A 14,614-nucleotide genomic window follows, 5' to 3' on the forward strand; every position below is an offset into this window, starting at 1 on the left:
GGATTTTGGGTGAATTTTGGGGTATTTTGAGCTCACTGAAAGCAGGGCCATCCCTAAGCCCCGCCCCATGATGTGACACACTGTGACTAAACTTGATCGTTTATTGGTTCGCGATTCTGGCACCGCGGCCAATCAGCGGCGAGGCCCTGACCCTCAGCCAATCAGGAGCAAGAGGGTGGAGGAGGCGGCGCACCATTGGCTGTCGCCCAGCAACAGCCGTGGCGTCAGAGGGAGTGCATATTCGCACCCAATCAGCAGCGAGGATGCGGCAGGGAGCGCTCCCATTGGGCGGCAGCTCCGCCAATGAGGTCTGGGGGGAGGAGCCTTGGGTCTTAAAGGGGCAGCGCCCGAATGGGAGTGGTGACCTCCCGGTGACCCCGATGGTCACTTCCGGTCACTCCCAGTGACCCCTGTGGCCACTTCCGGTCACTCCCAGTGACCCCAGGCCATTAAAAAATCTTTAAAAAACCCAAAACCCCTTTAAAAACTCCAAAACACCTTAAAAATTAAAAAAATCCTCCGAAAGCCCCAAATCCCCTGAATTTCACCCCAAAATCCCTTCCGCTGCCCCAGGGCTGTCCGAGCCCCCTCCCGATAAATTCTGGGGTCCTCCATGCGGGTTTGGGGTGATTTTGATGATTTTTGAGTTCCCATGGATGATATTTGAGTGGTTCTGATGATTTTTGGGTAATTTTGAAGATTTTTGGGTATTTTCGATTATTTTTCAGGCTCCTTTGACAGGTTTCGATGGTCTTGGTGGATTTTTCGATGATTTTTTCAGCTCCCTTGGCAGTGTTTATCCAATTTCTGGGTATTTTTGATAATTTTGCCCGTTTTCAGGTGGTTCTGATCACTTTTCCTCCATTTTTTATGATTTTTGTCCATTTTTGGCTCTCAGAGGGCCATGGCGGCCCAGCATCAGCAGGGTCGATTCTCAGGCAGTTCTGGATGATTTTTTGGTCCATTTTTGATTATTTTTTACCCATTTTTGTCCGTTTTTTCTCTATTTTTGCCATTTTTTGTCCGTTTTTGCTGTTTTTTTCCCGTTTTTGGCTCTCAGAGGGCCATGGCGGCCCAGCCCAGGATGAGCAGGGTCCCCCCCAGCGGCGCCGCCCGGTTGAATTTGGGGTCCCCGGTGAGGCCGTGGAAGTAAAAGGGGCCACAGAAGAGCCCCAGACCCGCCACGAGCAGGGAGCCGGCCTGGGCAGGGGGAAATTGGGGCAGAATTCAGGGATTTTGGGGCTTTGAGGCGAGTTTCAAGGGGGTTTTGGGGGCATTTTGGGGGATTTAGGGGAGTTTACGGGGCATTTGAGGGGGATTTGTGGGATTTAGGGGGATTTGGGACAGATTTGGGGCAGAGTTTTGGGTTTTGGGGGGAATTACGGGGAATTCGGGGGTTTGGGGGGGATTTGCGGCCAATTGAAGGGAGTTTTGGGGGATTTTAGGGACATTTGGGTGGAATTTATGGGCTTTGGAGGCATTTGGGGTGAATTTAGCAGATTTTGGGGTATTTCGGGGGCTCTCACCAGGCGTGGGCGGCGGCAGTGGGGGGCTGATTTTGGGGTGAATTTAGCAGATTTTGGGGTATTTCGGGGGCTCTCACCAGGTGTGGGCGGCGGCAGTGCGGGGTCGCCAGCAGGGCCAGGCTGTGCAGGAGGTGGAAGCGATTGGCGGTGTCGTAGAGCTGCGGGGGCGATTTTGGGGTAAGTTCCGGGTTTTTGATGTTATTTTTATGGTTTTTTGGGGTCTTTTGTGGTTTTTCCCCCCTCCTCACTCACCTCTTTCTGATACTCGTCCCGGTCACTGCGGCGCATTCCTGGGGGGGGAAATGAGGATGAAGGACCCCCAAATCCGCCCCCAAATCCGCCCGAAATCCTCCCCAGGCCCCCCCAGAGCCCCCCGGCCCCCCCCGTTCCGCCCCCGCCCCACCGTGGGCCCCGTAGGCCGCGCCCGCCATGGCGGCGGCTCCGCTGAGGGCCCCGAGCCTGCCCCAGGCCGCCGCCATCGCTGCTCTCCCCGCTCCACTTCCGCTTCCGCCCCGAGCGCTTCCGCCTTCTTCCGCGCCTCCCATTGGGCGAGCTGGGCGTCAATCAAACCGGGAGGGTGACCAATGGGAGCGCCTGGAGCTGGTCCCGCCTCCCTGCGGGGTCACAGCGCCCCCTGGCGGAGCCGGGAGGGAGAGCGGCGACCCCCGGGGGGGCTGGGGGGTCCCGGGGGGATTGGGGGGAATGTAGGGGGAATTTGGGGGTCTTGGGTGGTCCTGGAGAGAATTTGGGGGCATTTTGGGGGGTTTGGGGGATCTGGGGGGTGCTGGGGAGATTTGGGGGAATTTGGGGGATTTTGGGAGTCCTAGGAGAGTCCTGGGGGGATTTTGGGGGGGTCCTGGGGACGATTTCTGGGGGGTCTCGATTTCATTTTGGGCAGGTTTGGGGTTTTTGGGGGGCTCCAACCCCCCCCCCCCAAAGGATCCCGAGTCCCCCCAAATGTCCGAATGGGAGGGGGCGAGGAGGATGATGAGGATGGAGACGAGGAAGATGAGGATGATGAAGATGACCCTGGGGAGATGCTGGGCTGGGGGAGTCGGGGGAGGATGAGGATGAGGATGGGGATGGGAATGGGGATGAAGGAGACAATGAGGATGAAGAGGAGGATGATGAAGATGATGAAGATGAAGATGGTGAGGAGGGCCGGGGATGGTGCTGAGGATGACGATGAGGAGGAAGGCTGGGTGTGAGGATGATGAAGATGACGAGGAGGGCAGGGGCTGATGCTGCGGCTGCGGATGAAGATGACCATGGGGATGACGATGGTGATGATGATGAAGGCCATGGGCCGGCCCTTGCGCGGCGATGATGCTGAGGATGATGATGGTGAGGATGCTGAGGATGATGATGACAATGATGATGCTGACGATGATGATGATGCTGATGAAGGCCAGGGGCCATCCCTGTCCCAGTGATGCTGAAGATGACAATGACGATGATGATGATGAAGGCTGGGGATGAGGATGATGCTGAGGATGAAGATGATTCTGTTGATGATGAGGATGATGAAGATGATGAGGAGGGCTGGGGATGATGATGCTGAGGATGAGGAAGGCCAGGAGCCAGCCCTGGCGCTGGGATGATGCCGAGGATGATGAAGACGACGATGAAGGCCAGGGATGATGCTGATGAAGATGAGGACGCTGTTGACGATGAAGATGGTGATGAAGATCAAGGGTGCTGATGAAGGCCAGGGGGCCGTTCCTATGCCGGTGATACTGAAGATGCTGCTGATGAGGATGATGATGGTGACGATGAAGATGAAGGGAGGCAGGGATGATGCTGAGGATGAATGATGTGATAAGATGAGAGGGGCTGGGATGAGGATGATGCTGAGGATGAAGATGATGCTGATGAAGGCCAGAGATGATGCTGGGGGTGCTGATAATGATGATGATGATGGTGATGGTGATGAAGATGAAGGGGCCGTCCCCGTGTGGTGATGCTGGGGATGCTGGGGCTGATGAAGATGACGATGACAATGAAGATGAAGGCTGGGGATGGGGCCCGGGACGCTGCTGATGACGATGATGATGAGGATGACGGCGCCGATGAAGGCCGGGGGGCGGTCCCAGCGGCGGCGCCGCCCCCCGGAGGCGGCTCCCGGCGGGAGGGACCCGCGGCCGCTCCCGGTTCGGCTCCGTCGGCCCCGCCATGGCCCCCCCGCCCCCCCCGCCCGCGGCGCCCCGGTGAGCGCGACCCCCCCGCCCCTCCCCCACCCCCCCGCGACCCCCGGGACCCCCCGGGGTGGGGGAGGGGCGGGGGGGCGGGAGGGGAGAGCCCCGGGCCCACCGTGGGGGGGGGAGGGGGGAGGGGCGGGATGGCCCCCCCGGATGGGGTGGGGGAGGGGCGGGGGGGAGGGGGGTGAGACCCCCGAATTGGGGAGGGGGAGGGGCCGGGATTGGGGGGAGGGGCCGGGATTTGGGGGGGGGGAGGGGGCGATGCTGAAATTGGGGCAGGGCCCAAAGGGGGGGGAGGGGCGGGAGGGGGGGGTCCCCATCCCCCAGCGCCCCCCCCGGGACCCCCCCGCCCCCCCCGGGATGCTCCGGAACTCCTCCGGTTGCCAGGGCGACGCTCCGGGCTCCGTTCCCATGGCAACGGGATGGGGGGGGCGCATCCCCTCAAACCCCCCCGGACGGGCCTGGGGGGGAAATTTTGGGGATTTTTTGGGGAATTTCGGGAGTTTGGGGGGGTTTGGGGAATTTTGGCGGTTTTGGGGGATTTTTAGGGTTTTTTGGGGGGGGTTTGGGGCTGGGGGGGTTCCGGGGGTCGCGGAGGGGGAGGGCCAGGACCCCCCCGCTGATTGGTTCGTTCCGCTTCTTCTTCTCTCCCCCCCCTCCGCTCTCGCCCCTCCCCCCATTTCCCATCGTCCCTTTGGGCACCGGCCCCCCCCCCCCCCCCCCCCCCCACGGCCTCTCCTCCCCCCCATCCCTGACCTGGGACCCCCCAACCCCAAAATCCCCAAATTCCAAAATCCTAAAATTCCCATTTCTGTCCCCAAATTTCTACCCGAATTTCTTCTCCAATTTCTCCCAACTTGGCCCCAAATTCCCCAAATTTGCCCCAAATTCCTCCATTTCTCCCCCAATTTTCTTGTCCCATTTTCTCCTCATTTCCCATCTCCCCAATTTCCCCCAATTTTCCCTAAATATTCTCCCCAATTTCATCCCGTTTCTCCCCAAAATTGCCCCTCAAATTCCCTCCAAATTTCTGCCCCCATTTCTTCCCAACTTCTCCCCAATTCCTTCCAAACTTCCTCCCCAATTCCCCCCCCAATTTTTTCCCCATTTTCCCCCAATTTCCCCCTAAATTTTCTTCCCAATGTCCCCCACATTTCCCTAAAATTTCCCCCAAAATTTCCCCAATTTTCTCACTCCATTTCTTCATCTCCCTCTCCCCATTTCTCCCAAATTTTCTCTCCCATTTCCCCCTCTCCAAATTTTCCCAATTCCTCCCAATTTTCTTGCCCCATTTTCCCCCCATTCCTCCCCAATTTCCTCTCCCATTTTCCGCATTTCCACCCCAAATTTCTTTCCCAATTCCCTCCAAATTTCTTCCCCCATTTCTCCCAAATTTCCTCCCCCATTTCCCCCAATTTCCCTCAAATGTCCTCCCTTTAATTTCCCCCAATTCCCTCCTAAATTCCCCCAATTTTCCTCCCCACTTTCCCTGCATTTCCCCAAAATTTCCCCAATTGCCCCCAAATTTTCTCCCCCATTTTCTCCGAAATTTCTCCCCCATTTTCCCCCAATTTCTTCCTCAATTTTCCCCTATTTCTCCCCAATTTCCCCCCAATTTTACCCCAATTCCCCCATCTTCTCCAATTTCCCCCAAATTTCCTCCCTTATTTTTTTACCTATTTCTCCCAAATTTCCCCAACTCTCCCCCAATTTTTTTACCCCTTTCTCCCAAATTTCTCCAATTCCCTCCAAATTTCTTCTCCCATTTTCCCTCAATTCCCCCCAAATTTCCTCCCCCATTTTTTTCCCCAAAATTTCTTCCCTCATTTCTACCAAATTTCCCCAATTACCTCTGAATTTCTTCCCTCCTTCCTCCCCATTTGCCCCCATTTCTCCGAAATTGTCCTCAAATTTCCTCCCCCATTTCCCCCATTACCTCCAAATTTCCCCCAAATTTCTTCCCCTATTTCCTCCCCCATTTTTCCCAATCCCCCCCAAATTTCGTTTCCCATTTCTCCCCCATTTCTTCCCAAATTTCCCCCAAATTTCTTCCATTTTTTTCCATTTCCCCCCAATTTTTTCCCCCATTTTCCCCAATCCCCGCCAAATTTCTTTCCTCATTTTCTCCCATTTCCCCCCAATCCTGCACAAATTTCCTTTCCCATTTTCCCCCAATTCCCCCCAAATTTCTTCCCCCATTTTCTCTGACCTCCCCCCCATTTCTTTCCTCATTTTCCCCCATTTTTCCCCAAATTCCCCCACCCCACAGCCCCCCACCACCACCACCCTCCCCCCCCTCCCCTCCCCATAACCCCCCCCCCCTCCCCCTCCCCTCCCCCCTCCCCCCCCCACCATGCCCGCCCCTCCCCCCCTGGCCCTGGCCTTGGCCTTGGCCCTTTGGGCAGCGCCGCCCCCGGCCCCGGCCGCGCCCTCCGGCCAGTCCGGCCCCTCCGGCCCCTCCGGCCCCTCGGGCCAGCCGGGCCCGCCGCCCCCCGAGCCGCCCCCCGAGCCCGACCCGCGCTTCCCGGTGGTGCCCACGCAGTACGGGCGCCTGCGGGGCGCGCGCCGCGACCTCTCCAACGAGCTGCTGGGGCCGGTGCAGGCCTTCCTGGGGGTGCCCTACGCCGCCCCCCCGCTCGGCCCGCGCCGCTGGGCGCCCCCCGAGGCCCCCGCCGCCTGGGGGGGGGTCCGCGACGCCACGGCCTTCGCCCCTGCGTGCCCCCAGAACCTGCGCGCGGGGCCGCCGCCGCTGATGCTGCCCCTGTGGCTCAGCGACAACCTGGAGGCGGCCGGCGCCTACGTGGCGGCGCAGAGCGAGGACTGCCTGTACCTGAACCTCTACGTGCCCACCGAGGATGGTAATGTACCTGCGAGACACCTGTGACACACCTGGGAATGGATGGGACACACCTGGGACATGTGGGATATACCTGGGCTACAGCTGGGTGTGAGTGTGGGGCGGCGCAGAGCAAGGACTGCCTCTACCTGAACCTCTACGTGCCCACCGAGGATGGCAGTGTACCTGTGACACACCTGGGTACACCTGAGATACATGGGATATACCTGGGGATGGGTCTGGGGTGAGACAGAGCAAGGACTGCCTGTACCTGAACCTCTACGTGCCACAGAGGATGGTAATGTACACCTGGGGTACACCTGGGGACAGGTGTGATACACCTGTGACATACCTGAGACACACCTGGGAGACATGGGATATACCTGGGGATGGATGGGATACACCTGGGTGTGAGTGTGGGGCGGCGCAGAGCGAGGACTGCCTGTACCTGAACCTCTACGTGCCCACCGAGGATGGTAATGTACCTGGGATACACCTGGGGACAGGTGTGATACCCCTGAGATACACCTGGGAGACATGAGATATACCTGGGGATGGGTCTGGGGTGAAACAGAGCAAGGATTGCCTCTACCTGAACCTCTACATGCCCACCGAGGATGGTAATGTACCTGGGGACAGGTGTGATACACCTGGGGATGTGTGTGACACACCTGGGACAGAGCTGGGGTCCATGGGGTACAGCTGGGGGTGGCTCCGGGGTGATACAGAGCGAGGATTGTCTGTACCTGAACCTCCACGTGCCCACTGAGGACGGTAAATTACCTGTGACACACCTGGGGACAGGTGAGGGGCAGGAACACACCTGGGGCACACCTGGGGACAGGTGAGGGGCAGGAACACACCTATGGATAGGCACAACACACCTGGGCACACCTGGGGACAGGTGACGGAGGACTTGGAATGGCAGGAGTGGGCGTGGCTATGGAAATGGGTGTGGTCAGGTTAGGGGAGGGGCTCTACCTCAGCTCTGCACCCATTCAAAGAATGGACATGTGGGCGTGGCCAGGTTAGGTGGGCGTGGTCAATGAGGGAGGGGCATGGCCAGCCCCACACAGGTGAGGGAAGGAATGGGGCAAAAAATGAGAAAAGTGGAGCAAAATGGGGAAAGTGAGGAAAAAAAAGGTGGAAATTGAGGAAAGGGGCGGGGCCAAGGGAGGGGCAAGGGCAGCTCCACCCCCAAATCTCAGTCCAAAAAACGGGGAGAAAAAAGAGAAATTTGGGCAAAATTTAGTGGAAAACTGGAGTGGGAAACGGATAAATCAGGAAATGGGGCAAAATCCAGGGAAATTGGGAAAAGCAGGCGGGAAAACAGGTGAGGGGCGTGGCCTGGTCTGGCCCCACCCCCAACTGGAGGGAAAAGGGCGGGAAAAGGGAAAATCTGGGCGGGAAAATCTGGAAATTGGGATTTGGGGGAAAAAACAACAAAATTGGGCAAAAAGGGGGCGGTGCAGCCCTTCTCAAGCCCCGCCCACAAGCCACAGCCCCGCCCCCTGCTCGGGGTCCACTCAGTGTCCATCCCAGTGTCCATCCCATGTCCACTCAGTGTCCATGCAGTGTCCACTCAGTGTCCACTCAGTGTCCATCCCAGTGTCCATCCCAGTGTCCACTCAGTGTCCATCCCAGTGTCCACTCAGTGTCCATCCCAGTGTCCATCCTGTGTCCACTTAGTGTCCATCCCAGTGTCCACTCAGTGTCCACTCAGTGTCCATCCAAGTGTCCATCCCAGTGACCACTCAGTGTCCATCTCGTGTCCACTCAGTGTCCACTCAGTGTCCACCCAGTGTCCATCCCAGTGTCCACTCAGTGTCCATCCTAGTGTCCACTCAGTGTCCATCCCAGTGTCCATCCCAGTTTCCATCCCGTGTCCACTCAGTGTCCATTCCACCCCCCTGGCCCTTCCCCCAGCCCCATTTTTGGGCCCTTTTCCAATTTTTTTCCCATTTTTCCAATTTTCCCCATTTTGGGGCTTTTCCCCCCATTTTCCCCCATTTCCCTCCATTTCTCCCATTTTCCAATTTTCCCCATTTTTCCCCCATTTCCAATTTTTCCCATTTTCCCCAACTTTTGGGGCCTTTTTTTCCCCCATTTTCCCCCATTTCCAATTTTTCCCATTTTCCCCAATTTTGGGATTTTTCCTCCCATTTTCCCCTCCCCATTTTTTATGGGGGAGGTTTCTGGAACGTTCCAACTCCTCTTTTTTCGGGGGGCGGGTGGAATTTTGCCCCTCCCCCCCAATTTTTTTTAAATTTTAAATTTTTTTGTTCTTTCCCCCGACCCTGCCCCTGACCCCATTTTCGCTCCTTTTTGCCCCAAATTTTTTCCTTTTCTCTCCCCCCGGTCCAGGTTTGCTCGGCAAAAAGCGCGAGGACGGCGCGGCCGGCGGCCCCCCCCCGGACTCAGGTATTTTCTGCATGTTTTGGGGCAAATTCCGCCGTTTTTGGGTCTTTTGCATTATTTTTCTGCTTCTTCCCCCCCCTTTTCTTTTTGGGTTTTTTTGGGTTTTTTTGGGTGTTTTTTTTTTCTTCCCCTCCCCCCTTTCCCCTTCCCCACCCCCCAAATTCTCTCCCGTGGGGGGGGGAAGGGGGGGAATTTTTAAATCTTTTTTTTTTGTGCCTTTTTTGGTTCTTTGTGAAATTTTTCTGGGGGGGGTTTGGTTCTTTTCTTTTTTTTTTTTGTTTTATTGTGGTTTTTTGTTCTTTTTCTTTTTTTTCTCTTTTTTTCTCTTTTTTTTCTCTTTTTTTGTGTTTTTTTTGGCTTCTTCGCGGGGGGGGTTTGGGGCAGATTTTTGGTTTTTTGGTTTTTTTGTTGTTGGTCTTTTTTTTTGGTGTTTTGGTGGTTTTTGGGTTTTTTGGTGGTTTTTTGGATGCCCCTCCCCTCCCTTCCCATGTCCCCCCCTCCCCCCCTCCTTTGCTCATTGTCCCCAAGGGGGGGGACGTTGCCAAGGAAACGGCCCCAAAAAAGGGAAAAAACCCCCCAAAATTACCCCAAATTGACCTAAAATGACCCCAAATTGACCCAAAGTGTCCCCATGTGACCCCAAAGTGACCCCAAAATGACCCTAAATGTCTCCAAAGTGACCCCAAATGACCCCAAAATTACCACAACGATGTCCCCAGGGATGTCCCAAATCCCAGGGAGGTCCCCAAGGATGTCCCAACGGTGTCCCCAAGGGTGTGCCCACCCCCAGAGATGTCCCCAAGCTGTCCCCATCCCTGCCCCTGCCCTGTCCCTCGATGTCCCCAAGGTGTCCTCACCCTGTCCCCTGCCCTGATTTCCCTGATGTCCCCAATGTCATTTGGATGTCATTTTGATGTCCCCAATGACAGCGGCAAGAAGCCGGTGATGCTCTCACTGCCCTGTCCCTGTCCCAATGTCCCCAATATCCCCAATATCTCAAATGTCCCCAATGCCCCCAAGATCCCCAATATCCCTGATATTCCCAATGTCCCCAATCCCCCCAATGTCCCTGATATCGCTGATGTCCTCAGTGTCCCCAGTGTCCCCAATGTCACCCCAATGTCCTCTTGGTGTCCCCAGACATCCGTGACAGCGGCAAGAAGCCGGTGATGCTGTTCCTGCACGGTGGCTCCTACATGGAGGGGACGGGGAACATGTTCGATGGCAGCGTCCTGGCGGCCTACGGCAATGTCATCGTTGTCACCATGAACTACCGGCTGGGGGTCCTCGGTAAGGGCACTGGGGACACTGGGGACATTGGGGGCGTTGGGGACATTGGGGACATTGGGGACATTGGGGGCATTGGGGACATTGGGGGGCATTGGGGGCATTGGGGACATTGGGGACATTGGGGACATTGGGAACATTGGGGGGCATTTGGGGACATTGGGGGAATTGGGGACATGTTCGATGGCAGTGTCCTGGCGGCCTACGGCAATGTCATCATTGTCACCATGAACTACAGGCTGGGCATGCTGGGTAAGGGCACTGGGGACACTGGGGACGTTGGGGACATTGTGTGTCCTGGCACCATGTCTCCGATGTCCCCATGGTGTCCTGGCAGTGTCCCCAGTGTTCTGGCAGTGTCCCCAATGTCCCTGAGAGTGTCCTTACCTCCCTGCCAGTGTCCCCATGATGTCCCCAATGTCCCCTCGGTGTCCCCAACATCCCTGGTGGTGTCTCCAACGTCCTCGTGGTGTCTCCATGATGTTCCCATGATGTCCCCACGATGTCCCCAATGTCCCCTCGGTGTCCCCAGGGTTCCTGAGCACGGGGGACCAGGCGGCCAAGGGCAATTATGGACTCCTGGACCAGATCCAGGCGCTGCGGTGGCTCCATGAGAACGTCGGGCACTTTGGGGGCGACCCCCAGCGCATCACCATCTTCGGCTCCGGCGCCGGCGCCGCCTGCGTCAGCCTCCTCATCCTCTCACACCACTCGGAAGGTACCGAAACTGAGGGATATGGCCCCAAAATTCATATCAGGGACATATCAAGGACAAATCCAATCCCTGTGACCCCAATGACCCCAAACCTAGTGGAACCCCAATCCCCACATCCCTGATGACTCCAAATCCTGATGGAACCTCACCTCAATCACCCCAAACTTTGGTGGAACCTCATCCCCATGACCCCAAACCCTGGTGAGACCCCATCCCTATGACCCCAAACCTTGGTAGGACCCCATCCCCACATCCCCCATGACCCCAAACCCTGGTGAGACCCCATCCCAAACACCTCCCATGACCCCAAACCCCAATCCCACCCCACCCCGCGCCCCCACTGACCCCGTGTCCCCCTTCTCCAGGCCTGTTCCAGAAGGCCATCGCGCAGAGCGGCACGGCCATCGCCAGCTGGTCGGTCAATTACCAACCCCTGAAATACACCCGTCTGCTGGCGGCCAAGGTGGGCTGCGAGCGCGCCGACACCGGCGCCGCCGTCGAGTGCCTGCGCCGGCAGCCCTTCCGCGCCCTGGTGGACCAGGATGTGCAGCCCGCCCGCTACCACGTGGCCTTCGGGCCGGTGGTGGACGGTGACGTGGTGCCCGACGACCCCGAGATCCTGATGCAGCAGGGCGAGTTCCTCAACTACGACATCCTCATCGGCGTCAACCAGGGCGAGGGGCTCAAGTTCGTGGAGGACTCACTGGAGAGCGAGGACGGCATCTCGGCCTCCTACTTCGACTTCACAGTGTCCAACTTCGTGGACAACCTCTACGGGTACCCCGAGGGCAAGGACATCCTGAGGGAGACCATCAAGTTCATGTACACGGACTGGGCGGACCGCGACAACGGCGAGATGAGGAGGAAGACGCTGCTGGCGCTCTTCACCGACCACCAGTGGGTGGCGCCGGCGGTGGCCACGGCCAAGCTGCACGCCGAGTACCAGTCGCCCGTGTACTTCTACACCTTCTACCACCACTGCCAGACGGACGCGCGGCCCGAGTGGGCGGACGCAGCGCACGGCGACGAGATCCCCTACGTGTTCGGGGTGCCCATGGTGGGAGCCACCGACCTCTTCCCGTGCAACTTCTCCAAGAACGACGTCATGCTCAGTGCCGTGGTGATGACCTACTGGACCAACTTTGCCAAGACAGGGTGGGTGGGGCAACGGTTGGTGAAGGGTTGGGCAATGGTTGGGCCAGTTGGGTGGTTGACTGGTCAGTTGGGTTTTTGGGTGGTCAGTTGGAAGGTTGAGTGGTCAATTGAGTGGTCAGTTGGGTGGTTAGATAGGTCGTTGAATGGTTGGTGGTGTGACTGGTCAGTTGGATGAGGAGTTGAGTGGTTGAGTGGTCCATTGGGTGGTTGAGTGGTCAATTGGGTGGTTGAGTGGTCAGTTCAGTGGTTGAATGGTCAGTTGGGTGATCAGTTGGGTGGTTGAATGGTTGATTGGGTGAATGGTCAGTTGGATGAAGAATTGAGTGGTCAGTTGAATAGTTGGGTGATCAGTTGGGTCGTTGGGTGGTTGAATGATCAGTTGGGTGGCTGGGTGATCTCTTGGTTGAGTGGTCAGTTGCGTGGTTCAATGGTTGGTTGGGTGGGTGATCAGTTGAGTGGTTGGATGAAGAGTTGAGTGGTTGAGTGATCAGTTGGTTGTTGATTGATTCCTTGGGTGCTTGGTCAGTCATTGGTCGGTCAGTTGGTCACTCAGTCAGTTGGGTGATCTGTTGGTTGGTTGGGTGATGGGTTGGGTGATTGATCAGTGCGTCAGTCATTGATTGGTCACCTGGCCATGTGCTCAGTGTGCCGGCTGGTCAATCGGTCACTCTGCCCGCAGGGACCCGAACCAGCCGGTGCCGCAGGACACCAAGTTCATCCACACCAAGCCCAACCGCTTCGAGGAGGTGGTGTGGACGCGCTTCGACGGCAAGGACAAGCGCTACCTGCACATCGGCCTCAAGCCGCGCGTGCGCGACCACTACCGCGCCAACAAGGTGGCGTTCTGGCTGGAGCTGGTGCCGCACCTGCACAACCTGCACCAGCTGCCGCCCTCGTCCACCACCACGCGCCTGCCGCCGCCCCCGCGCCGCCCCCCGCCCACGCGGCGGCCCTCGCCCACCACGCCCGTGCAGAACGGCGGATTCGGCGGCGGCGAGGATGACGACGATGACGGCGACGGGCGCCGGCGTTTCGCGCCCTTCCCCGGAGACTCGCGGGACTACTCCACGGAGCTCAGCGTCACCGTGGCCGTGGGCGCCTCCCTCCTCTTCCTCAACATCCTGGCCTTCGCCGCGCTCTACTACAAGCGGGACAAGCGCCCCGTGGGGGAGGGGCTGCGGGGGGGTTTGGGGGTGGGGCCTCGGCGGCTGAGCCCGCCCACGGCCCCCACGTCATCGTCGGGCCGCGTGGTGGCCACCAATGACCTGCTGGGGGGTCACCACGGCGGGGGCGGGGCGGAGGAGGAGCTGGTGCAGCTGCAGCTGAAGCTGCCGGCGGTGGGGGGAGGGGTGGGCATGATGATGGGGGTGGGGGGGATGGGGGTGGGGCTGGGGGGAGGGGAGCCCCCCGAGGTGCCCCCCTCGGGCCCCCCCGATTACACGCTGGCCCTGCGCAGGGCCCCCGAGGACGTGCCCCTCCCCCACGCCGCCCACGCCCCGCCCCCCTCCAGCGCCGCCCCGCCCCCCTCGCTGCTGCCCCCGCCCCCCACCACCATCACCATGGTGCCGGGGGGGCTCCCGGCCCTGCACCCCTTCGGGGCGCCCTTCCCCCCCCCGGGCCACAACAGCGCCCTGCCCCACCCCCACTCCACCACGCGCGTATAGGGGGAGGGGCCAGGGAGCCCCGCCCCCGATCCTGCCCCGCCCCCCGCTCTTGCCCCGCCCCCACTCCTAGTCCTGCTCCACCCCCACCGCTCCTGACCCCGCCCCGAATGGACTAAAGGGGGGGAAACCCCTCTGCCACCCGCCCATCCCCCACCCATTACCCTCCCCCACCCCTAAAATTGCGGGAGGGAAACCCCAAATACGGGGTCACCCCTCCCCCACCCGCTGATGATTTCTGGGGACTCCACTCCCGTTCCTGCCCCTCCCCCCACCCCGTGGGGGGGCTGAGCCGCATGGGGACCCCTCCCCCACCCTGGGGACCCCTCCCCCACCCTGGGGACCGCCCCTCCCTCACCCTCCAAAAATAAATCCCGCATGGGAATCCGCCCCTCCCCCACCCCAGCCGGAATTATGGGGGGGGGGGTCGCCCCTCCCCCCATACCCCGCCTCTCCCCCACCCCCCAAAAACCAGGGGGGAGCCCAAAAATGGGGTGGGTGAGGGGCTGACCCAGTGGGGGAGGGGATTTGGAGACCCACCCCCCACAAAAGCTGCATGATCCTGATTGGCTGGGCCAGAACGAGGCCAAACCCTGGGGGGGGGAGGGGTCCCATCTCTGCCCCTCCCCACCCACGATTTTTTTCCCAATTTTAGATTTTTTTGGGGTTTTTTTTTGCCGCTTTCTTGGACGGAGAAATTTGTGCCAAACGTCGGGGGAGGGGCGGCCCGGCCCCTCCCCCCTTCCCCTCCCCCATCCTCCACCCAACCGCTGACCCCCCCCCCCCCCCCATAAAAATGGCCGTGACCTTTGACCCAA

General features: G+C 58.9%; 2 protein-coding genes across 2 annotated transcripts; one reads left to right on the top strand and one right to left on the bottom strand.

Annotated features, from left to right (window-relative positions):
• Window positions 1-87: 87 nt before the first annotated feature.
• TMEM256 (transmembrane protein 256) lies at window positions 88-2,209 on the bottom strand. The gene is made up of 4 exons (XM_064737688.1): window positions 1,930-2,209; window positions 1,779-1,816; window positions 1,604-1,684; window positions 88-1,200 (listed from the first exon to the last, which is right to left on the bottom strand). Exons 1-4 carry the CDS (start codon window positions 2,069-2,071, stop codon window positions 1,057-1,059), a joined length of 405 nt encoding a protein of 134 aa, XP_064593758.1. The 5' UTR covers window positions 2,072-2,209; the 3' UTR covers window positions 88-1,056.
• Window positions 2,210-6,130: 3,921 nt separating this feature from the next.
• NLGN2 (neuroligin 2) lies at window positions 6,131-14,580 on the top strand. Its single transcript, XM_064737716.1, has 6 exons — window positions 6,131-6,582; window positions 8,925-8,981; window positions 10,119-10,268; window positions 10,798-10,983; window positions 11,346-12,135; window positions 12,815-14,580. Exons 1-6 carry the CDS (start codon window positions 6,477-6,479, stop codon window positions 13,797-13,799), a joined length of 2,274 nt encoding a protein of 757 aa, XP_064593786.1. The 5' UTR covers window positions 6,131-6,476; the 3' UTR covers window positions 13,800-14,580.
• The last annotated feature ends 34 nt before the right edge of the window (window positions 14,581-14,614 follow it).

This window comes from Zonotrichia leucophrys, unplaced genomic scaffold (genome assembly GCF_028769735.1).
Source record: "Zonotrichia leucophrys gambelii isolate GWCS_2022_RI unplaced genomic scaffold, RI_Zleu_2.0 Scaffold_99_161681, whole genome shotgun sequence".
Taxonomy (NCBI): domain Eukaryota; kingdom Metazoa; phylum Chordata; class Aves; order Passeriformes; family Passerellidae; genus Zonotrichia; species Zonotrichia leucophrys.

What these genes read in the sequence shown, in the direction of transcription:
- TMEM256 (XM_064737688.1), bottom strand. Translation starts at nt 2,071, where the DNA reads ATGGGAGGCGCGGAAGAAGGCGGAAGCGCTCGGGGCGGAAGCGGAAGT. An exon ending in GGGACGAGTATCAGAAAGAG is followed by an intron (nt 1,685 to 1,778) that starts GTGAGTGAGGAG and finishes TCGCCCCCGCAG; the next exon opens with CTCTACGACACCGCCAATCG. An exon ending in ACTGCCGCCGCCCACACCTG is followed by an intron (nt 1,201 to 1,603) that starts GTGAGAGCCCCC and finishes CCCCCTGCCCAG; the next exon opens with GCCGGCTCCCTGCTCGTGGC.
- NLGN2 (XM_064737716.1), top strand. Translation starts at nt 6,477, where the DNA reads ATGCTGCCCCTGTGGCTCAGCGACAACCTGGAGGCGGCCGGCGCCTAC. An exon ending in CGGCCCCCCCCCGGACTCAG is followed by an intron (nt 8,982 to 10,118) that starts GTATTTTCTGCA and finishes TGGTGTCCCCAG; the next exon opens with ACATCCGTGACAGCGGCAAG. An exon ending in CTACCGGCTGGGGGTCCTCG is followed by an intron (nt 10,269 to 10,797) that starts GTAAGGGCACTG and finishes CGGTGTCCCCAG; the next exon opens with GGTTCCTGAGCACGGGGGAC.